The 24062-nt window shown below is 38.7% G+C and overlaps 1 protein-coding gene across 4 annotated transcripts in view; it reads left to right on the top strand.

Annotated features, from left to right (window-relative positions):
• Window positions 1–24062, top strand: part of CAAP1 (caspase activity and apoptosis inhibitor 1) — a 134131-nt gene that overhangs the window by 48171 nt on the left and 61898 nt on the right. For 2 of the 4 annotated variants that reach the window (XM_002707954.6, XM_089317985.1), the window contains exon 6: window positions 18228–22670. The exons of the other annotated variants lie outside the window; for them this stretch is intronic. In XM_002707954.6, the coding sequence (XP_002708000.2) occupies window positions 18228–18574 (347 nt within the window). In that variant the 3' untranslated portion in view covers window positions 18575–22670. Of the gene's footprint in view, window positions 1–18227; window positions 22671–24062 lie in introns of those variants that run through there. 4 annotated transcript variants of the gene reach the window in all.

Raw genomic sequence — 24062 nt, 5'->3', positions numbered from 1 at the left:
AGATAACCAAAGTTCAATTTTTCCCTCTTTACTGTTTTTGAACAAGCATGATCTATGAAGTTTACATAGGTAGACATTCAGAATTTGTTAAGATCTGGGAAATGGAATAGAATATTTAAGTGCATGGTTTTGTAAGTTTACTTAGATTTTAATTTTGGTTCTGCCATCTTAGCTGTGTGAACTAGGGTAAACTGTTCTTCAGCTTCTTCATTCATAAAACGAGAATGATAAGTATAATTGCCTATTGCGTTATGAGGATTGAATGAGAAGTACTTAGTACATACTAAGTGCTCAATAAATATTAAAAAGTAATTATTTCTGTTATCATTGTTATTTTCTGCCTTGTTACCTCAATATCATCCTGTTTCTTTAGGCAATTATACTCATTGGTCTTTTTGTTCCCTTTGAATTCTAGAAAATGAGTTTAATGCTGCCTTTGAATGATGTCTTTTCAGATTTTGAAGCTGATCCCTTCACCTAACAAGTGAATTGATTTTTGCTAGGCACCAGGGATAGTAAGATAAATAAAACATGTCCTGGCCTGGAAAGAACTCATCTAGTATAAGAAAATGTGTGAATAATTTTTTTCATACCTACCTGTGGTCTGAACTCTCCTTCCCTCTTGGTCAAAGTGGGGAAACTCTGTGCTGCTGATGCCACTCCATCTGTCTGTGCCCTGATCCCTTTTTCTCTTGGTGCCTACAGTTGTTCTATGTCTCTCTACCTAACCAGTGTCCCCCTGTGGTGAACTATTGCCCACAGCTATTTCACTGGTATTGTTTGTGTTCTCTTCCTGTGCTCTCTGCTGCATTTGACCACATGCATTGTTCTCTTTGTTAACGCTGTCTTTTTGGTGTTCTCAGTTCCTCTGCATCATTCTCCCTTTTCCTGATTTCTAAAGGGTGAGCGCTCCATGGCTTACTCTTGGAGTTCTTTTCTACATTCCCAGTATGGTGATCTTATATAGGTTTGAGATTGGCAGCTGCCAATTTATTTCTGCAACTCAGACTTCTTTCTAACTTGTATATCCTCTTACTATTGCCTAAAGTCTTAGAAAGCTTATGGAAAATGTATATTATGCAGTAAGTTTGCATGGATTTCAAAAATTCTGTGAACCACAGAACTTTCTTAATTTCATTTTCCATAAACTTTTTGAAATGCCCTTGTAGCTGTTCAATAAACATCCTTAAAGTCTACATATCCTAGACTCAGTTCTAGGTTCCTCTCTTGTTGTTGCTACTTGAAAAACAACGATCAAAATAAATAAATAAATAAATAAAACTTTGCTTTTTGTACAATGTTTTCCCTCTCAGTAAATAGTCATTACATTCTTATAAGAGTACAGGCCAAGAACCTTGGAATTGTTTTTGAATTCTTTGTTTCATTTCCATCTATAAATCCTATTAGCTCGCTTTTCAAAATGTTCAGAATCCAACCTCCTCACAACTCTTCTTAGCCGCTCTGTTCTGGCCTTCATTCTTACATCGCGATCTCCTTGTTGCTATCCATGTTTCCATGCAGTCCCTTCCACACAGTGGTCTGAATGATTGTTTTAAAATGTGAGAATGTCACCATTCTTTCCAAAGCCTTCTGATAGCTTCCAATATCTAAACAAAATCTGAAGTGCTTCCTATGTCCAGGATATCCTTTTTTTTTTTTTTTTTTTTTTGACAGGCAGAGTGGACAGTGAGACAGACAGAGAGAAAGGTCTTCCTTTGCCGTTGGTTCACCCTCCAATGGCCGCTGCGACTGGCGCGCTACAGCTGGCGCACCGCGCTGATCCGAAGGCAGGAGCCAGGTACTTATCCTGGTTTCCCATGGGGTGCAGGGCTTGGGCCATCCTCCACTGCACTCCTGGGCCACAGCAGAGAGCTGGCCTGGAAGAGGGGCAACCGGGACAGAATCCGGCGCCCCGACTGGGACTAGAACCCAGTGTGCCGGAGCCACAAGGTAGCCTAGTGAGCCGCGGTTCCAGCCCAGGATATCCTTAACCTGGTCTGGGCCATCATTCTTCTTACTCACTTTGCTCTTGCATCCTTGCTTTGCCTCTAAGCTCTCAAGTATTCTTGTATCAGGGATTTCACTTTTGCTGTCCTCCCCCCTGCTTGCCTATTTCTTCCTGAAATAAGCATATGGGTTTTCCACACATCATATAGATCTGTGATGAAATGTTACTTGATCTGTCTAAAGTAGTTAGCACTGCTTTTTTCATTTTTTTTTTTTTTTAGAGCATATAAACCTACTAAACCTAGAATTTTACTGGGAGTTGACATCAAGTTTACTGAATGGCAGTCTTACAGAAGTCACTTTCTTTTGAAAAGCTAAACTCTTTTGCACTATCACATGGTCTAGTTCATAGCATATCTCAGAATATAAATGGAAATCTATTGGTGGAAACTAAGTTTTAATACTCTGATCCAATATGTTCAAACCTGAGATTTTTAAAGACTAAGTGACCTTCTGTAACCTGCTTTGGCTCACCTCACATCTTCTCTCAGTAATCTGAAGACGGTACAGCTGATTATCACCTAGTTCATGGTACGATTGCATGTGGTTTTCTTCTGTTTTAACACTGCCCAGTTATTAGTAATTTTCAGTTCAGCAGACATTTTGGAAGAGTAAGTTATTTTGACATGGTTCCTATCCCTAAGTAGCTTTCCATTTTGTAGCATTTCTGTTTGTTTATGTGTAACTATCTCCTTTAAAGAGAGAGCTCCTTTAGGACTAAGGACTATGTCTTAGGTTCCTTGAAGTGTTCAACAATAACCCATAGTAGGCACTCAATAAATTGTTCTGAGTGAAAAAGGAAATGGACAGATGAGTGAAAGAATTGTTTCTTTCTGATCAATTCTGTTCAGTGTTATTCTTTATAGAGAAGATGGAAACAAAGTAGAATATTAGTTTCTTTTACCTATTATTATTCTAATTTCTACCCTAAAGAACATGTTCCTTGCTAGCATGTTTTTCCTTCTGGTCTTAACAAAACTGAGTCATCTGGTTTTTGTTTCCCTTCGCCTTTAGTTCTGTTTTTATTACTTACATGGATTCAGACCAGTGTTTTATATTAATCATTGATTTTATGTTCTTTTTAAAAATAGGCGGTCATCATAGAGATTGCTTTGTGGTTTACATTTCTTTGAATGTTTCTTCATTTGGTTAATTGATGTTTAGATAGACTTTTATATTTGAGCATCTACCCACACTCCTGAACTACCCTTCCTCATGAGGTCTCCAGCTATTTGGAAAACATATAGAACACTTTTTGTTTGTTTGTTTGTTTGTTTTGACAGGCAGGGTGGACAGTGAGAGAGAGAGACAGAGAGAAAGGTCCTCCTTTGCCCCTTTGCTGTTGGTTCACCCTCCAATGGCCACCGCGGCCAGCGCACCACACTGATCTGAAGCCAGGAACCAGGTGCTTCTCCTGGTCTCCCATGCAGGTGCAGGGCCCAAGCACTTGTGCCATCCTCCACTGCCTTCCGCGGGCCACAGCAGAGAGCTGGACTGGAAGAGGAGCAACCGGGACAGAATCTGGCTCCCCAACTGGGACTAGAACCCAGGGTGCCAGCGCCACAGGCAGAGGATTAGCCTACTGAGCCGCGGCACCGGCCTATAGAACACTTTTTACTATGATTTCTACCATCACTGTCTTAAGCTCTAAAATGACTTAGTTATTTATCTTAAAGGCTCTCACTATTTTGTTTTCACAAATTTTCTCTTGAAAACTGACAATTTTTTTTTCTGATTCTTCAGTGTTTGTAGTTTTAGGGTAGAGTTTCTGTATATTTAATGGAATACACTGCTACTTTTTTGCATACTGATGATGACTTGCTGCTTACTCTATGAATATATGAGGATACTTCAAAAAAGTTTGTGAAAAATGGAATTAAAAATATTAATTTATTTTGTTGTAAATTTTTTTAAAAATCCATACCTAGTTTTTTTTTATACATATTTCCTGCATACATGTAAAAAGATTTTTTTTCGATAGGTGCCTTTACATTATCTAAAACTTGATTCATTTCTTTGCTTTTTTTTTTTAAAGATTTTATTTATTTATTTGAGAGGTAGAGTTACAGACAGTGAGAGGTAGAGACAGAGAGAGAGGTCTTCTTCCGTTGGTTCACTCCCCTGATGGCCGCATTGGCTGGAGCTGTGCCAATCCAAAGCCAGGAGCCAGGAGCTTCTTCCAGGTCTCCCACATGGGCGCAGGGGCCCAAAGACTTGGGCCATCTTCTACTGCTATCCCAGGTCATAGCAGAGAGCTGGATTGGAAGAGGAGCAGCCGGGACTGGAACCAGTGCCAATATGGGATGCCAGTGCTGCAGGCGGAGGATTAACCTACTGTGCCACAGCGCCGGCCTCTAATCTCTGTTTTTGGATTTATATTAGTTTAAGCAAAAAAAGGAAATGTCATAGTGAGTTTGAGCACACCTTCCTTAGATGGGTAGATTATAGAGCACTGATATGTTCAAGATGTATGAGTGTGATTTTCTGTAGAATAAATTCTAAATCTTTGAGGGGAAATGTTGTCTGATTCTAAATAAACTCTAGTGCTTAAAAAGGTAGATACTGAGACAGTTGCTCTACCTTCATTTTTTTTTTGGTCATCTTTTGGTGTTTTCATATTTCTTCTACCTTTTGATATCAGTTATTTAGAAGCTTGTTGAAGTCAAATGATAGAAGAAATGATAAATGAGATTTTGAAATTTTTTTTCCATTTACTTTCAGATTGCTAGAGGAAGGATTATAGTCAGGTATCTCTCATATGTCAGCCTGTTATTGTATACCAGCTCAAGGCTGACAGTACTTGCTTGTGTGATCCTTACTAAAAGGCTTGCAGAAGATTCCTGTTGTGCCTGCTATGTAGAATGGTGAGGTCTTCAGAGACAATACTTTTGGATACTGTCCTTTTATACTCACCTTTCCATGTAATTCTGTTAGACTTAACTACTTCTATTCTTCTTCCTTTTTTAATGTTAAATCAGCTGGCTAATGTATGTGTTTAAAGATAGCCTAGGCAAAGCCATGATGTTCCCTAGGTTAAGTGTGTTAAATGCTTTTTTGATTTACCATGTTTTCAACTTACAATGGATTTACCAGTATGTAACTGCATCCTACGCTGAGGAGCAATTATAGTATCTTTCGTAAAGATAAGAAGTTTGTCAGGGCCGGCGCTGTGTTGTAGCGGGTTAAGCTGCTGTCTGCAGTGTCAGCATCCCATATGGGCGCCAGTTTGAGACCCATCTGCTTCACTTCGATCCAGTTCTCTGCTATGGCCTGGGAAAGCAGTGGAGGATGACCCAGGTCCTTGGCCCCTGCACTTCTGCGGGAGACCTGTTGTGGTCATCTGAGGAGTGAACTAGCAGATGGAAGACCTCTCTTTCTGTGCCTCTCCTTCTCTCTCTGTGTGACTCTTTGGAATGAATAAATAAATCTTTAAAAAAAAGTTAAGAAGTTTGTTTTTAAAATATAATACCTTAGGGCCAGCGCTGTGGCTCACTTGGTTAATTCTCTGCCTGCAACACTGGCATCCCATATGGATGCCGGGTTCTGGTGCCAGTTGCTCCTCTTCCAGTCCAACTCTCTGCTATGGCTCGGGAGGGCAGTAGAGGATGGCCCAAGTGCTTGGGCCCTGCACCCACATGGGAGACCAGGAGGAAGCACCTTGCTCATGGCTTCGGATCGGTGCAGCGCCGGCCATAGAGGCCATTTGGGGGGTGAACCAACAGAAGGAAGACCTTTCTCTCTGTCTCTCTTATCTATAACTCTACCTGTCAAATAAATTAAAAAAAAAAAATACCTTAAGAAGCAACAGTAGCTGAGCTATGCCGATCCAAAGCCTGGAGCCAAGAGCCAGGAGCTTCTTCCGGGTTCTCCCATATAGGGTGCAGAGGCCCAAGGACTTGGACCATCTTCCACTGCTTTCCGAGGCCATAGCAGAGAGTTGAATCAGAAGTGGAGCAGCTGGGACTCGAACCAGCACCCATATGGGATGCCAGCACTGCAGGTGGCAGCTTTACCTGCTATGCCACAGCGCTGGCCCCATGTAGTTTCTTCTTTTTTTTTTTTTTAACTTTTATTTAATGAATATAAATTTCCAACATACAGCTTATGGATTACAATGGCTTCCCCCCCATAACTTCCCTCCCATCCGCAACCCTCCCCTTTCCCGCTCCCTCTCTCCTTCCATTCACATCAAGATTCATTTTCAATTCTCTTTATATACAGAAGATCAGTTTAGCATATATTAAGTAAAGATTTCAACAGTTTGCACCCACACAGAAACACAAAGTGAACAATACTGTTTGAGTACTAGTTATAGCATTAAATCACAAGGTACAGCACATTAAGGACAGAGATCCTACATGAAGAGTAAGTGCACAGTGACTCCTGTTGTTGACTTAACAAATTGACACTCTTGTTTATGGCATCAGTAATCACCCTAGGCTCTTGTCATGAGTTGCCAAGGCTATGGAAGCCTTTTGAGTTCACCGACTCTGATCATATTTAGACAAGGTCGTAGTCAGAGTGGAAGTTCTCTCCTCCCTTCAGAGAAAGGTACCTCCGTTTCTTAATATCACCAGATATTCAGAAAGTTCAGGCTTATCCTAGTTATATTCATAGGTGGTATTTTGATGTTAAAATTGATTAGCAGTATCAAGTGTTCTTTGCTTTTCACTTAATGGCTTCACTAACTATTGATTATTGTGTGGATGCATTATTTATTTAATATAGAGCTTGTAGAATAGTGTTCAGATTTCTGGGGTTGTCTAATACTGTTATTTTTTGAAAGATTTTTATATATCAATGTATTTTATCTTAAAAACAGAGACAGGAAGAGATCTTCCATTTGTTGGAAGATCTTCCAAATAACAACAACTGTTGGGACTGGGCCAAGCTAAAACCAGGGTCGCAGAACTCCATCCGGGGCCGGCACTGCGGCTCACTAGGCTAATCCTCCGCCTTGCGGCACCACCACACCAGGTTCTAGTCCCGGTCGGGGTGCCGGATTCTGTCCCGGTTGCCCCTCTTCCAGGCCAGCTCTCTGCTGTGGCCCAGGAGTGCAGTAGAGGATGGCCCAAGTCCTTGGGCCCTGCACCCCATGGGAGACCAGGAGAAGTACCTGGCTCCTGCCATTGGATCAGCGCGTTGCGCCGGCCGCGGTGCGCCGGCTGCAGCGCACCAGCTGCGGTGGCCATTGGAGGGTGAACCAACGGCAAAGGAAGACCTTTCTCTCTGTCTCTCTCTCTCACTGTCCACTCTGCCTGTCAAAAAAAAAAAAGGAACTCCATCTGGGTCAGCTGTGTGGGTGGCAAGGATGCTATCTCTGAGGGTATGTATTTGAAGGAAGCTGGGAATGGAAGAAGAGCCAGAACAAAAACCCAGGCACTCCAATATGGGATTCATCCATCCAAGCAATTACTTCATTGCTATGACAAATGTCTGCCCCTATAGTATCTTTTAAACTGCATGTTAATTAGGAGCCACATAAGCATATACATTGTAATTGGTTTGTACTGTCTTTATACATTCCTCCCCTTGTCTTCCTCCCTCATCTTTGCAGTTGGTTTCTTGAAGCTTATTTGTCCTCTAAAGGTTTTCAGTTCAAGTTTTGCTGATTGCATCCACTTTCATTTGTCTCCTGTTTTCTCCGTAAATCGGTAGATTTAGAAGCACATCTGCCTTTTTTTGTAAGCACGTTAGAGAACATTGGGATTGTGTATTGGCCACAGTTGCTGATGAGAATACTTGGATTCCCTGAAGCTTGCTTGTTGCTCATGTTTGAATGTGTAATCCAAGATTTCATGGAAGAAACTTGAGTCCCCCAGTTCATATGTTAATATTGTTTGGAGGTGGGCCTTTGAGAGGCAGTTGGGACTAGATGAGGTCATGAAGGATATTGGAACTTTATGGTGGTCCTAGTAGTTTTATAAGAAGAAGAAACCTGAGAGAGCTGTCTTGTGCTTCTCACCCTCATGTGATATCTTCTGCCATGTTATAGTACAGCAAGAAGGCCCAGATACCAGTGCTATGCTCTTGGACTGAACTATGAGCCAAGTAAATTGCTAGTGTGTGTTTTTTTTTAAGGTTTATTACTTTTTTTTTTTTTTAAAGATTTTATTTATTTATTTGAGAGGTAGAGTTACAGACAGTGAGAGGAAGAGACAGAGAAAGGTCTTCCTTCCGGTGGTTCACTCCCCAAATGGCTGCAATGGCCAGAGCTGTGCCTGTCCGAAGCCAGGGGCCAGCTGCTTCTTCTTGGTCTCCCATGCGGGTCAGGGGCTCAAAGACTGGGGCCATCCTCCCAGGCCACAGCAGAGAGCTGGATGGGAAGAGGAGCACCTGGTACTGAAACCAGTGCCCATATGGGATGCCAGCGCTGCAGGGAGAGGATTAACCTACTGTGCCACAGGATAGGACCCCCTCCACCAAGTCTTTATAAATCACCCAGTCTTAGGTATTTTGTTTAGCAACAGAGAACAGATGCTAGTTTTTTTTTTTTTTTTTTTTTTTTTTTTTTTTTTTTATTTTGACAGGCAGAGTGGACAGTGAGAGAGAGAGAGACAGAGAGAAAGGTCTTCCTTTGCCGTTGGTTCACCCTCCAATGGCCGCCGCGGCCGGCGCGCTGCGGCCGGCGCAGCGCGCTGATCCGATGGCAGGAGCCAGGAGCCAGGTGCTTTTCCTGGTCTCCCATGGGGTGCAGGGCCCAAGCACCTGGGCCATCCTCCACTGCACTCCCTGGCCACAGCAGAGGGCTGGCCTGGAAGAGGGGCAACCGGGACAGAATCCGGCGCCCCGACCGGGACTAGAACCCGGTGTGCCGGCGCCGCTAGGCGGAGGATTAGCCTAGTGAGCCGCGGCGCCGGCAGATGCTAGTTATTTTAATACCTTGTTGGTAATCTGGTTTTTTCTTTGGAACTTTTGAAGATTTTTTTCTTACCTTTTGAACTGTGATTTCACCGGGTGTGTATTAAGTGGGATGGTCTGTACTTGGCAAGCCCTTGAAGTGTGAAGACCTTTACTTTATTTTATTTTTTTTTATTTTTTTATTTTATTTTATTTTATTTTTTTTTTTTGACAGGCAGAGTGGACAGTGAGAGAGAGAGAGACAGAGAGAAAGGTCTTCCTTTGCCGTTGGTTCACCCTCCAGTGGCCGCCGCGGCTGGCGCGCTGCGGCCGGCACACCGCGCTGATCCGATGGCAGGAGCCAGGAGCCAGGTGCTTTTCCTGGTCTCCCATGGGGTGCAGGGCCCAAGCACCTGGGCCATCCTCCACTGCACTCCCTGGCTACAGCAGAGGGCTGGCCTGGAAGAGGGGTAACCGGGACAGAATCCGGTGCCCCGACCGGGACTAGAACCCAGTGTGCCGGCGCCGCTAGGCGGAGGATTAGCCTAGTGAGCCGCGGCGCCGGCGACCTTTACTTTAGATCAGTTTTCTTCCAGGTTAGTTTTCAGTATTTGTTTTCTCTTTCCACTGTCTCTCTGTTTTCTGACTTTTATTCTCCCATTTTATTCCAGTCCTTGATCTATAGTTTTTCACTCTTTGAAAGCATCCTCCTGCTATTATTTTACACTGATTTATTTCCCCTCAGTATCTGATATATTTATGTATTTTAAAATTTCTCTCCTGTGACTTGAATGTAATACAGGTTTTTTTTTTGTTGTTCATTGTTTACTACTTAAAGCAGTGTCTTGTACATAGTAGTTGCTCAACAATATTCGTTAATTATATTAATATTGGCTACCATGAGTTATTCATCCTTTTCTCTCAACTTTTACTACATACTTTAAATGTATTCTTATATTTAGAGAGATTTCCTTAACATTATCTTCCTGCAATCATAAAATGATTGCATTTCGCAATCATAGGTTTTTTTTTTTTTTTTTTTGGACAGGCAGAGTTAGAGAGAGAGAGACAAAAAGGTCTCCCTTCCATTGGTTCACCCCCCCAAATGGCCGCCACGGCCGGTGTGCTGCGCCGATCCAAAGCCAGGAGCCAAGTACTTTCTCCTGGTCTCCCATGTGGGTGCAGGGCCCAAGCACTTGTGCCATCCTCCATTGCCTTCCCGGGCCACAGCAGAGAGTTGGACTGGAAGAGGAGCAACCAGGACAGAATCTGGGGCCCCAACCAGGACTAGAACCCGGGGTGCCAGTGCCACAGGCGGAGGATTAACCAAATGAGCTGCAGCGCCTGCCCAATCATAGTTTTAACTTCTTAATGATTCTTGTTCTCTGGCTGTTTTTGGTTACACCTTGTATTTTTTTTTAAAAGACTGAACCATTATTTATTTATTATGATTTATTTATTTATATGAAAGGCAGAGTTACAGAGAGGCAGAGGAAGAGAGAGAGAGAAAAACAGGTCTTCCATCCACTGGTTCACTCCCAAACGGCCACAAGGGCCAGAGCTGGGCTGATCCAAAGCCAGGAGCTTCTTCCAGGTCTCACATTCAGGTGCAGGGGTCCAAGGACTTGGGACATCTTCCACTGCTTTCCCAGGCCATGGCATAGCAGAGAGCTGGATCAGAAGCGGAGCAGTCGGGACTGGAACCAGCACCCATGGGATGCCGACACTGCAGGCAGCAGCTTTACCTGCCACGCCACAGTGCCGGTCCCTACCTTGTATTTTTGTTATGGCTGCTGTGTCCATTTCAGTTTCTCTAAGGATACTAAGTAGGTAGATTCCCTCCCAACCCAAAGGATTATTTTTCTGATCCTTGAATTTTCATTTCTTCCTTTATTCATCTTAGTTATTTATTGTAGCTGGGTTTTTCTGTTAGTTGGTTTGGGTTTCTTCAACAGATGTTCAGATATATTTCTCTAAAAGATATCTTTCTTTGATATAAATATATATATAATATATATAAAGATATATATATATAAAATATATCTTTCTTTGATGTAAAGTGGGTGGAATAGGTTTTCAGTAGAGTACAGAATACTTGAACATGTGACAAAAGATGGGGAAAGAAGTTCAGCTGACTCAATTATTTTGCATGGATTTACTTTTAATTATTTTGTTTGTTCCACAGCCAGCTCTGCCTTTCCTCCAAGACTATATAAGAAATAATACACTTATTTGTGATGTCTGTGCCTGTGGTTTTGTTTTATTCTTTTTATTTAATCTTGTTTGCATTTTGTAGTTCATAAAATTTTGCAAGATTTTTTATCTTTAGATAATATCTTTGTTATCTAATTTTGGAGAAAGAGGGGGAGAGAGGGAAAGCGTGAACTGAGAGAGCATGCTAGAGCAAGCTTACCACGTACTGGTTCACTCCCCAAATGCCTGCAAGAGCTGGTATTGGGCAAAGTTGGAGCTGGGAACTGGGAATTGAATCCAGGTCTTCCATGTGGGAGGCAGGAACACTATTATTTGTGCCATCACTCTTGTTTCTAGGGTCTGCTTATCACTAAGCTGGAGTCAGGAGCCAGATCTGGCTGCTGAATCCAGGTACTCTGATATGGGGTACAGTTGTCATTTGTGTGTGTGTGTGTGTGTGTGTGTTAATATCTGGCATTCTGGTTATACCTGTCTAATCCATGCAAACCATCTTGATTAAGCTCTCAATTTACACCCCCCCCCCAAGATTTATTTATTTATTTGAAAGGCATAGTTATAGAGAGGGAGAAACAGAGAGATGGTTCACTGAGGGGTTCAGTCTCCAAATGGCCTCAGGAAGGCAGGAGCTTAGAACTCCATCCAGGTTTCCCATGTGAGTGGCAGAGTCCCAACCACTTAGGCCATCTTTTGCTGGTTTTCCAGGTGCTAGGACTCAAACTGGTGATAAATGGAATGCTCGTGTCACAGTCAGTGGCTCAACCTGCTGTGCCACAGTGTCACCCTGGGACATAGTTGTCTTAACCATTATCTTAGACACTAGGTTAAATGCCCACCACAGTTTACAATTTTTGTGTTACTTTTTTTTGGCTGTCACTTCAATGGGTACTTGGTAGGGAAGGGAAGTAGATATGTGTATATATGCATCTTTAGCAAGAATTTGTATAGGTGTTCAAATATTCTCAAGTTCCAGAGTTTCTCTGTTGGTTTAATTCAGTAACTCCCTCTCAAGAAGTTTCAGAAGCATGCAGTCAGTCCTAATATTAGATACTTTCATTTTATGCATAGAACTATTTCTGATAAGTTGAATTATTAACGACTAGAATATAGTAAGCCCTGTAAGGACTTAAATATTCTAGCATAATTTAAAGGTTGTTTTTAATTTTTATACCTAAAAATATTTGTGATATTATTAACAATTCTTCTATGATTGTTTACTTTCTTGTGTATTATTTACAACATTTATATTAACAAAAAACAATAATATGTTATATAATATTTTGTCTGAGTCTAACTTGAGGAATCCCTGCAGCTCTTAAGCATTGAATTTGTTATAATACAAATACAAGTATTACAACTTAATTTTCCCTATTATGTAGTGTACCCTCTTTTATTTGTATTCAAAGTATTTTACTCTTAAAGAGATTGGATCTATATGGTAGTTTTATTTTTTCTTTTTGTCAATAAAATGTTTAAAGATGGTTGGGCGTTATTTAAATTGCCTGATATTTTGCTTTTATGGTTTTGTCCCATATTCATAATTATCTCTAAATAATATAAGCAAATAATACTCTGATAAATTATTTCATATATTCTTCTAGTGATGAATTTGAGTAGTGCTTGGTTCATTTTCCTTTCTAGATACTGAGTCTAGATGGATTGGTTTTTATTTAAAAAATCTTCAGTACTTGGAAGTTTGCTGGGCTATGAATCAAGTTGGTAGGACATAAGATAATATGAAAACAAAGAAATTTTTTAAAATATTTACTTATTTAGTTGAAAGTCAGAGTTACACCGAGAGAAGAGAGGCAGAGAGAGAGAGAGAGAGGTCTTCCATCCGCTGGTTCACATTGGCCACAATGGCCGGAGCTGTGCCTAAGCACTTGGGCCAGCTTCTACTGGTTTCCCAAGCATGTAGCAGGGAGCTGGATCAAAAGTGGAGCAGATGGGACATGAACAGGTGCTTGTATGGTATGCCAGTGTCACAGGCGGTTTTACCCACTCTACCCCAATGCTGGTCCCGAAATTTTTTTTTAAAAGAAGATAGCAGGAAAACAGGAAAAGGAAGTGGTGGAAGTACACAGACCAGAGGACAGTGTAATAAAATAGAATTTACATTGGTAACTACTTAGCCAGGGGGTCAGCCATAAGAGAAAAGTGCTCCATAAATCCCTGCACCCCTTTGTTGCTGTTTCCTTGAAAAATTTTTTAACTCTTACTTTGTCTTTTTGTAACTGTTGCCTGGCCAATCTCACGAAGTCTTTTAATCCTTTTCCATAAGTTATCCATTCCTTTTCTTCATTTCTGTTGCTTTACTCTGAAATGCTGTACGTGGTATTCAGTATTATAGGAGTCACTCATCTTATTGGAGGAGCAGAATTAATGTAAAACTATATATCAGCCGGCGCCGCTGCTCAACAGGCTAATCCTCCACCTAGCGGCGCCAGCACACCGGGTTCTAGTCCCGGTCGGGGCTCCAGATTCTGTCCCGGTTGCTCCTCTTCCAGGCCAGCTCTCTGCTGTGGCCAGGGAGTGCAGTGGAGGATGGCCCAAGTGCTTGGGCCCTGCACCCATGGGAGACCAGGAGAAGCACCTGGCTCCTGCCTTTGGATCAGCGCAGTGCGCTGGCTGCAGCATGCCGGCTGCGGCGGCCGTTGGAGGGTAAACCAGCGGCAAAGGAAGACCTTTCTCTCTGTCTCTCTCTCTCACTGTCCACTCTCTCTGTCGGGGAAAAAGCAAAAACAAAAACAAAAAGACTATATATCATATCCTCTTGTTTCCTTGTGTATTGCTTAAAACTAGTTATTTCTCTGTGACATATGAAACGAGTCTAATTTTTTGGTTACTGTCTTCTCTGTTTTACTTTTGATTATTAAAATCTTTATAGTTAAACAGTTTGAATTTTTACTTATTTTTTATTATATCTTTAACATTTTTACTTTGAACCCGCCTGGGTTTTATTTTTCTTGGTGAATTTCAGAGACCTTTGTTTAATATCATGCATTTGAGGGTCCAGTGCCTTGGTGCAGGTTAATCTTCCTTCCGCCTGCAGCGCCAGCATCCCATATGGGCACCAGTTCTAGTCTTGGCTGCTCCTCTTCCAATCCAGCCCTCTGCTGTGGCCTGGAAAAGCAGAAAAAGATGGCCCAAGAGTGAACCATCAGATGGAAGGCCTTTCTCTTTGTCTCTCCCTCTCACTGTCTGTAACTCCACCTCTCAAATAAATAAATAAAATCTTTTAAAAAAAATCATGCATCTTAAACTTTATTTCCATGTTTTTCCTTTAGGTCTTTTAAAAAACTTTAAAAATTAAATGAGTTTAAGGACTGGTACCTTTGTAAAGCCCAAGTACCTTGTTTGTTCACAAACTGATTTTTGAAATTTTCACCATAAATTATGCTGTGTAATTACTTTTAATCATTGCTGAGACAATTTTTAAATTTAATTTGTAAAAACTGATTCTCAGACTTATTAAAATAGATATTACAGTACCTCTGATGCCTGGAATATCTCTTATTGCTGATTAGCTTTTATTTAAAGGAGAGGAAATAATTTATGTTTTATGTTGGTTTGTTATTCTTACCTAGACTCTTAAGCCTGAATAAAAACTTGAAGACACTTCATTGTGGAATTTCTGTACAGTTTAAATGGATTATCATATGCCCTTGAAAACACACTATACAAACACATGTGTGCAGGCTGATGCACACAGAGCAGTTATTCAGAAGCACAAAACATGACTATACTGTAATTTTACAGGCTCTGAATGGGGGCATTTTAGCATAAAATTTCTTCTATACAAGGAAAGTGTCAGCTTCACTTCTTCCATTTTGAGGATCATAATTGATAGGAAAAGCCTACGATTTCCTAATAGCAACAATGAGAGTGAAATATTTTTGTAAATGTATTTATATGTTTGCAAGTGGTGCTTTTAAAAATGAGTAATTCAATGGGAATTATGAAAATTAAGATGTACTATTAAGTACTTGAAGCATGATCCTAAGATCTTCAAATAATTTGTCATTGTGTTGCACAACGTCACTCTAACTTGTTTTTGCATTTGTAGAATAAAGTACTATGCTAAATTATTTTAGGTATATAATTCTATAAAACCTTGGCATCTATATTGCAGTTATAGTGGACAAATGAAACCTACAAATGTATTCAGCAATACTGTCTTAAGGACTCAGTCATGTCATTTGGATTTTGGATAATTTGTAAACAGAGAATACCAGTTTTACATCCTGGTGTATCTTAAATGATAGACTGTGTGTACTGTTTCTGATATAAAAACAAACAAATAAAAAGGCCTGCATTCTGCTTACTAAAACATTTGAAGCACACCCATAGAAATCATGAAGGAAAAATATTTCTTACTCAGTTTTTTTTTTGAAATACTGGGCCTGTTGTGTATAAATATTTTGATCCTGAATTTTTGGTGCTGATGATAATATAAATTAAATATTTTATTATAAGCTGAGGTCAGAGTAGCTCTTTAACTGTGGTTGCTTCTTAAATAAGCTTCTGTAAATGGGCTTAAAATGATCTGGATTAAGTAAGAGTATACAGATCAGTGCTTCCTAGTCATTTGGAAAGTATTTAAAAGCTGTGGACCTCCTCAGGAAAAAAAATATTCTCATTAAAAAATTATCTATTTACACTCATATATCGCTGTAGTCTTGGTGTAAAATACAGGCCAATGGTGCATGACAGTGACATTCAGATAGAAGATTTGCCGTATATGTAGATTCTTCACTTTTAATTTAATGAAAGTATCTCTTAGAAGTTTTGCTGTCATTTAAAACTTGTTCTGTGTATAGAATCAAGGCAAACTAATAAAATGTGGCCACTTCAAGTTTTGTGATTTGACATACATGGAGGACTGCTTAGTTGTGTTATAATATATGTATCTCTGTACTCTAAATAATAGGTGAATTTCAGTGTAATACTTCGTTGTTACAGTTACATCGTCATTACATGATAAATAAAAAATTTTCCTCTAAAAATAGGTTGTTTGGTAAAAAACATTGAGTAGAACCTGATTTACCCACTTGGATTTTGTCTTTTTTGGCTACCACTGTCAGTAGGAACTTCTTTTGGAATTATTGTCCCTGTGATGAGTATATTAAGGGGAAAAGGAGTAGCCTAAAGCCTTGTAAGTTTCTGTATGTTTGTAATATTACCATAATATTAGATTTTGAATTTTATTTTTTAAAACTTTTATTTATTTAAAAGGTAGAGTTAGAGAAAGAAGGAGAAACAGAAAGAGAAAGAGAAAGAGAAAGAGTTTTTCCATCTGCTGTTTCACTCCCCAAATGGCTACAATTGCTGGGGCTGGACCAGGATGAAGCCAGGATCCAGGAGCTTTTTTCATGTCTCCCATGTGGATGCAGAGGCCCAAGGACACTTGGGCCTTCTTTTGCTGCTTTCCCAGGTGCATTAGCAGGGAGCTGGATCCAAAGTAGTGTAGCCAGGACTCAACAGTGCCCATATGGGATGCTGGCACTGCAGATGACAGTTTAACTCGCTGCACCATAGCACTGACCCCTAGATTTTTGATTTTTAGAAATAGTTTAGGACAGCTTGCTTTCCTTTTTATGGGAGTAAAACTCTGAGAGGCTAAGAGATTTGTCTAAAATTAAATACTTCATGGCAGAGTAAAAATTAGGACTCTAAACTTCCAGATTATTTTCCTTTGTCCACCTACTCAATGTATTCTTCTATTCATTCATTGATTCTTTGACAACAGCTTCTAGTCTGAAAAATCACCACTTTCAAAACTTTAAGTTTTGAAATATTTTACTGCTTGCAGATTTTCATTTAAAATCAGTGACTATACATTTAGAATTTTAGGTTAAAGCCTACACTAAAATTAAACTTTGAGGCTATGACTCATTTAACATTTCTTTTCTTAAATAAACCTTTTTATCAAATTGGAATACTTATGTCAAACATTTCTTAATACAAAGGGGTAAAATCATTTTTCTGCAGTTTTAATTTGGCTACTTGGAGGTACTTTTTGCTTTAGGGAGATAATGTGAAATGTTCTTTGGCATCAGATAATTAAAATGCAATTTTTTCCCCAATTCTATTTGTGGATGCAAAAATATTTATTCATTTTCCATTTTAAGTTTGGAATAGGGAGTAGTTTTTGATTTATAAGAATGTAGGCAGATTGGTCAAGGTCAGTAAATTGTTATAAAACCAATGGAGTAGAATTGTTTATGTCCTTCCTATGTATTTCTGTTATCAGAATTTTCCATCTGTCAATCTGTGTTTTGTAAATAACTTTTCCCTACTATCAGTAGCTAATTATTTAGCCAGCATTTTGGAGATTATTACCTTCTTAAAAAAAAAAAAAAAACTTAGGGATTTAAATGATAAAAAAAGTGAAGGTATGACTACTCAAAGTTGTAAAATGATGCCTGAACTTGACTTATATCCAGTGCCTAAACTGAGATGGTTGATTGCTATTTTGTGCATTTGTAAACAAGTTCTTAGCATCAGTTATAGAAGTTTTATATGAAATGCATTTTATAAGACCACAGTGTGGCAACTTTATTAATTAAAATCCTTTTCACAAAAATGTATTAGGCTTTAGGCATTCTTCTTTAATTTATTGATTTAGAACCAGGTGTTTGAAGAAACACATGAAAAGATTTGGGATAATTGTAGTGCACATGATACCCAGCTTGCCAGTGGTATTTTTCCTGTTTTTTTTTTTTTTTTTTCGGTGGTTTATAAAACAGAGTATTTAAAACTTTTTCTAGAATTGTTTTACTTCTTTAGTAATATGCAGTGTTCTATCCTAAGGATTTCCAGTTAGTTTTCATTTTGTAATGCAGATGCTTTGCTATGATATAAAACATAATGACATTTTAATTAGGAACATAGATCATGAGAACTCCATATGAGGGAATAAATTTCCCAATGCTTCCATGTTCTACTAAATTGGAATGGAAGATACATTAGGATTTACATTAAATTGGATCAGTTTTGAAAGTTGACAAGTCAGGGGGACAAGGGGTGGAATGGGGATACAGAGTGCATTTGGGACTCCATGATGGGAGGTGGGATTAGAATAGCCCTTCAGTCATGAAGAGTAAGGAAATTTTGACCCGAGCATTCAGGTTATGTGGTTCTTTCTGCCCTTTTTTTGTTTATTACAGGCAAAGGGGAAGATAGTGATGTACTCAGTATAAATGCAGATGCTTACGACAGTGACATAGAAGGCCCCTGCAACGAAGAAGCACCTGCTCCTGAGGCTTCAGAAAATACAGTCCAAAGTGAAGCTGGTCAGATAGATGACCTGGAAAAAGACATTGAAAAAAGTGTGAATGAGATTCTGGGACTGGCTGAGTCTAGCCCAAAGGAACCAAAAGCAGCCACCCTGACTGTTCCTCCACCCGAAGATGTTCAACCATCTGCACAGCAGCTGGAGCTGCTAGAACTTGAGATGAGGGCAAGAGCGATTAAAGCCCTCATGAAAGCTGGTGATATAAAAAAGTCAGCCTAGTTATTTAATGTGAGTTTGAATTTTGAGTGTGTTTGAATGAAGCCATGCCATACAATTTTGTATCTGAAGTTTTCTTTGTATCTTACGTTTCTCATGTAACCCTTATTAGGTGAACTCATCATAGGACTAATAGATCCATGGTTAGATTTCTTTGGTTTCTTTTGTATTGTAGACATGTGTTACTGTCTTTCAAATTCATGGCAAAAATAGTTGGATAGCCTGGATACTTTATTAGGTGAGTATTTAGCTATGTCTGCCAATTAATACCTTAGAAACCATTAGCAATGAGTCATATTTTTTTTCCTTTACTTTTAGATGTTTTGGCACCAAACTTAAGAGCTTAAGAAAGATTGACTAAGCATGTTTCTGTACCTATATTTTGCAATAAAATGTTAAATTATTGCTCCTACATTTGTTCACAGTTTAAGAAATTTAGTTTTATTTATATTCACTTTTAAAATATGTACCATTTTGAAGATGCCTTCTGTGGATGTGGATTTCCTGGTTAAAACTGAGTAACAGCTTTTGTTAAAAGACAAAAAGATCTGAAATGGCGGAGAAAAACTTTTTTATAAAAGGAAGAATGATTTAATTTTAGGCAATTTTTAACAATGTATAACTAATTGCCCATGTATAATTCTAGCAGACAAACTGTTCTAATAGGTATTTGATACTATTGGACATTTTGTTCAAGTTTTTTCTTCAATAAAAAAGGAGCAAATTTTCATTTACATTCCTAGCTGTCAGGAAAGGGGAATCTTTTATTGTACAAGATTTTATCTGGTATTGTTACTTGAAGATCTGATGTACTATAATTCCATGAATCAAAATTAATAAATGTCTATCATCTGAATCTGAAGACTTTGGATGCTTTTCAAAAAGCAAAATTAATTTCAGGAACCTTTGATAAGTTGATGTTGTAATTAATGCAATTTTGCATAGTTACTGTAAATAATATCCCACCACAATTAGAGATACTTTTTTCTCCATTACTAACTACATTTGTTTGATATCAAAATAAGTTCAGGTAGGGACCTTTTACCTCAATTATCTTTTTCCTAAAATATAAATCTGAAGCTGTTGTTTTTACATTTAATGACAACTATCCTTATAAGCCATGCTCTACTTATATAGTAAGAGGATTTCTCTTACATAGCAAACTTATAAGGATTGTGTTTCTGTTAATTTTAGAGGGCTTTTTTTTTAATGGAAGTAGAGGACATTATGAAACATTTGAGTTGCTACTACAGGTCCTTTTTTTTTTTTTTTTTTCTGAAAATGTCTAAATAATCTTGCCATTTATTTTTCCTTTCTGAATCTCTCTAAAGAAGTACAGCAACCTGTATCATTTGAAATCAGGAGTGGGGAATGTCTGTCCTGTGAGCCATATAAGGCCTACAAAATCATTTGGTCTGGCAGGACTTGAAATTTAATAAATCTGTAGGTCGGCTAATTTTTAAATTTATAATTTTTAATGGCCTGCGAATGGTGTTATGAATGTCCAAATGGCCATTGTCAGAAAAATGGTTCCCCAACCTTGTTTGAAATGGTTATCTTAGTCTGGTAAAATAAATGTGGATGTGTGTCATTGTTACAGCTTCAAGATGAAAGTGTATTGATAATGGTAAAATAGTTTTTCTATTCTGATCAAACCAAAAGTTAAAACAATAAACTACATTATAAGCTTTATTGTTGCTCACTAATTATAAAATATCATAGTTGGCATTTGTGTGAATAAATATAAGAATAGGAAAAGGTCTGAGTGCTTTGTGGCTGATTGAAGTCGCCACCTTCTGGAGATACTGTGTTTCTGTTCTATTCAGTGTGCAGAATGCTTTATAGAACATTTGGAGTGGGTATGTGTGAGGTAGAATGAACTGTACAAATTAGAGGCTGCTTACATTCCTTTTTCAAATCACCATCTTTTTTTAATGTTGAGAGAGCTTTTTGACCAGAATGGCTGAGAGAATGACAATGTTGGTTTTAGAAATGTATAAATAATGGGAAATTACCATATGTTGATCTGATACTGCCATTTAAATCATCAACTCACAATTATTTATTGAGTTCCTCTAAGGTGTTCAGTTTTGTTCATGTCTTAAACCCAGAGAGATTATGGTAAATGTGGACTAGACTGAAAATAAGAACATGAGTGCAGCTGCTTTTTATGCCTTGTTCCTTCCTTATTTTTAGACAATATTTAATGAGTAAAACATTAAAGTAAAACTGGACATCTAAATTTTCTATTCAGTGTCAAGCAGTTCTGATGTTTGACTAGGAAGTTGACTGAGATCTTGAAGGCTGGGTAACCATTGATATTAGCATTAATTAGCAGTTGCATTAATTAGCAGTTGCTCTAAGCACTAGGCTTTGGCCAACTTTTAAAAGATGTTTCTACTAATCCACTTACTCAGCCATATCCTAAACCTATAATCAGGTTACCAGTAAAACATTTTCAGTTACAAAAAATTGCCCCAAAACCCCAAACAGTTTTTGTTTGGCACCATCAGTTCCTTAAAACTGTCAGGCGGTATATCCTCTCCTTATAAATCTTTTTACCAAAGCCTGTTTTCAGCAAAATATTAGTTCCTGGGCATTAAAAGTTATATGAGTAAGAGTGTTCTGAATCACTTGAACAGTTAATACAAATTGTAGTAAAATAAGCATTTTTGATGCCATTTTCAAGGTACATAAAGCAGCCTGAAAGTTTGAAAAATTCTTAGTTCTGTTCCATCATAAAAAGAGATAATTCAGTTCAGCATTTCCTTGGTTGTATTTTTTAAATTTGTTAAAAGTGAAAGACCAATGCTTTAACTTAAAACTTCATACTTTGGTATTTTCCTTTTGTATTCAAGTAAACTCTATTTTTAAAACAATAAGGTTCTAATTAGTATATCACCAGAAATGCCAATATAGTTCCCTGATGTTTAATATTTGTTTTAACATGTTTTTTGATACAATGAAAAGAATATGAGAAGTTAAGAACACAGGATTCAGATTCTTCACAAAGCAACCATAACCTTGGACAAATAATTTCAATAAGGGAAATAAATTGTTAGCCAATATATAAGATTTCTTTTAATATACTACTCTGTGTTTCCAGTATAGAATACCATAAAATTTTTGAGATTTAACAAACTTTTTTGACTATCTCCTTCCTTCACCTTCCCCTGAAATTCCAAATGAAGTTGTCTAGTGTCTCTCTCTATCTCTGAGATGCTGGGTGTCAACAATAATAAAGCTATGTATTTTTTTGTTTGTTACAGTATTCATTGTCAAGGGCAGTTGGTAAGTATACTGTGTAGAATTACTCAGTATAAACTTAGATTATCTTTACTTTACTATTTATTTCACAATATGTGAATTATTTGAAGTCCAAAATAATTTTTATCTCCAAAGTTTATAGTGAAAATTAGCATTTCCCTTCTTTATGCTCTTTATACCTAGCTGTTGCTAGCTAGGTAACTGCTTTCAAATATTGCAATCATCTTTTACAGTACTAACCTTTGTATTTCTAAATGGCATGATTATTTTGCTAATTCTCTGTATTTCAGCTTTAGATTTCTGTTAATGGTCTCTTTTGGAATATGAAGATTAAACTCTTGTTCTTCTAGCTGTTCTCTAAACACATAGCTTGTTCCTTCATCCTCCCAATACAGTGCAATTATGTCACACTTTCTGATTTATGTAACGTTCAATGTTTACATTCTTTTGGCTATGTAAATGTTGTTAACAAATGACTGTATAGTATCTGTAATTATACTTCCCTTTTTTGGTTCAATTTTTGTTTTAAGTTGTTGGAATTAATAATGTAATTATTTCATTTTCTTAGTGTTCTTTATAGCAGGCATTAATTTATATCCAGGCTGTCGTCTAGAAGCATAAATCTCTCAGTAGGTAATATAATCTATTATTTTTCCTTTAAAAATTTTCTTGTTGGAGTTTTCTATGTTAATATGAATTGATTGCTTTTCACCTCTCATGTTGGAGCCCCCATTTCCCAGATTCTTTGGCTTCTTCCCTCATTTTGGTGTTTTATATCTTCAACAACTTCTTATGAAAGATTGCATAAACAATAAATTATTTTTGATTTGTTGAGGTGACTCAGTAAGGCTGAATTCTACCATTACATTCAGATGAAACTTTATGTTGATGTCTAGGGTAGAAATCAGAAATCCTGTGCTTCTAAATTTTAAAATATTGTACCAGTGTCTTCTCACTTTCATTGAAATTGTTGAGAATTCATTGTCATTCTGATTCTTGATACATAATATGTGTCCTGTTTCTGTTTGTTTGGAAGATATCAAGATCTCATCTTTTTAAAAAATTATTTAAGGTATACTGATTTCATGTATTTCATATATACAGATTCAGGAACATAATGATACTTCCCTCTCTCCCCTCCTTCCTGCCCATGCTCCAACCTTTCTTCCTCCTTCCTCTCCTATTCCTGTTCTTATTTTTTTTTTTTTTTGACAGGCAGAGTTAGAGAGAGAAAGAGAGAGAAAGGTCTTCCTTCCGTTGGTTCAACCCACAAATGGCCGCTACAGCTGGTGTGCTGCACCAATCCGAAGCCAGGAGCCAGGTGCCTCCTCCTGGTCTCCCATGCAGGTGCAGGGCCCAAGCACTTGGGCCATCCTCCACTGCACTCCTGGGCCACAGCAGAGAGCTGGACTGGAAGAGGAGCAACCAGGACAGAATCTGGTGCCCCAACCGGGACTGGAACCCGGTGTGCTGGCGCCGCAGGCGGAGGATTAGCCAAGTGAGCGGCGGTGCTGGCCAATAACTGTTCTTAATTTTTATAAAGATCAGTTAACTTTATACTCATAAGATTAATGCTATACTGGCCGGCGCCGCGGCTCACTAGGCTAATCCTCCGCCTTGCGGCGCCGGCACACCGGGTTCTAGTCCCGGTTGCCCCTCTTCCAGGCCAGCTCTCTGCTGTGGCCCGGGAGTGCAGTGGAGGATGGCCCAAGTGCTTGGGCCCTGCACCCATGGGAGACCAGGAGAAGCACCTGGCTCCTGCCTTCGGATCAGCGTGGTGCGCCGGCTGCAGCGCGCCGGCCGTGGCAGCCATTGGAGGGTGAACCAACGGCAAAAGGAAGACCTTTCTCTCACTGTCCACTCTGCCTGTCCAAAAAAAAAAAAAAAAAAAAAGCTTAATGCTATACTAAATAGAGTTCAACAAATAGTATAAAGGGCTGTTTAAAATCATCGAATCTCAAAATGTCAATTTCACTCCTATAGATTGCTTTTTTGGTACTCTGTTAGTTACCACAGATCAGGGAAAACATGCTATTTGTCTCTTTGAGACTGGCTTATTTTGCTAAGTATAATGGTTTCTGATTGGATCCATTTTGTTGCTAAAGAAAGGATTTCATTATTATTACTGCTGTGTAATATTCCATAGTGTATATGTACCATAATTTTTTTATTTCTTCATCTTTATCTTCAGTATTCTGAAATTTCTTGGTGAATGAGAGTATGC

Source organism: Oryctolagus cuniculus, chromosome 1, assembly GCF_051225735.1.
Source record: "Oryctolagus cuniculus isolate XC-2025 breed Fujian yellow rabbit chromosome 1, ASM5122573v1, whole genome shotgun sequence".
NCBI lineage: Eukaryota > Metazoa > Chordata > Mammalia > Lagomorpha > Leporidae > Oryctolagus > Oryctolagus cuniculus.
Note: the sequence above shows the minus strand (reverse complement) of the source record. Positions and strands in the feature narration are given on the sequence as shown.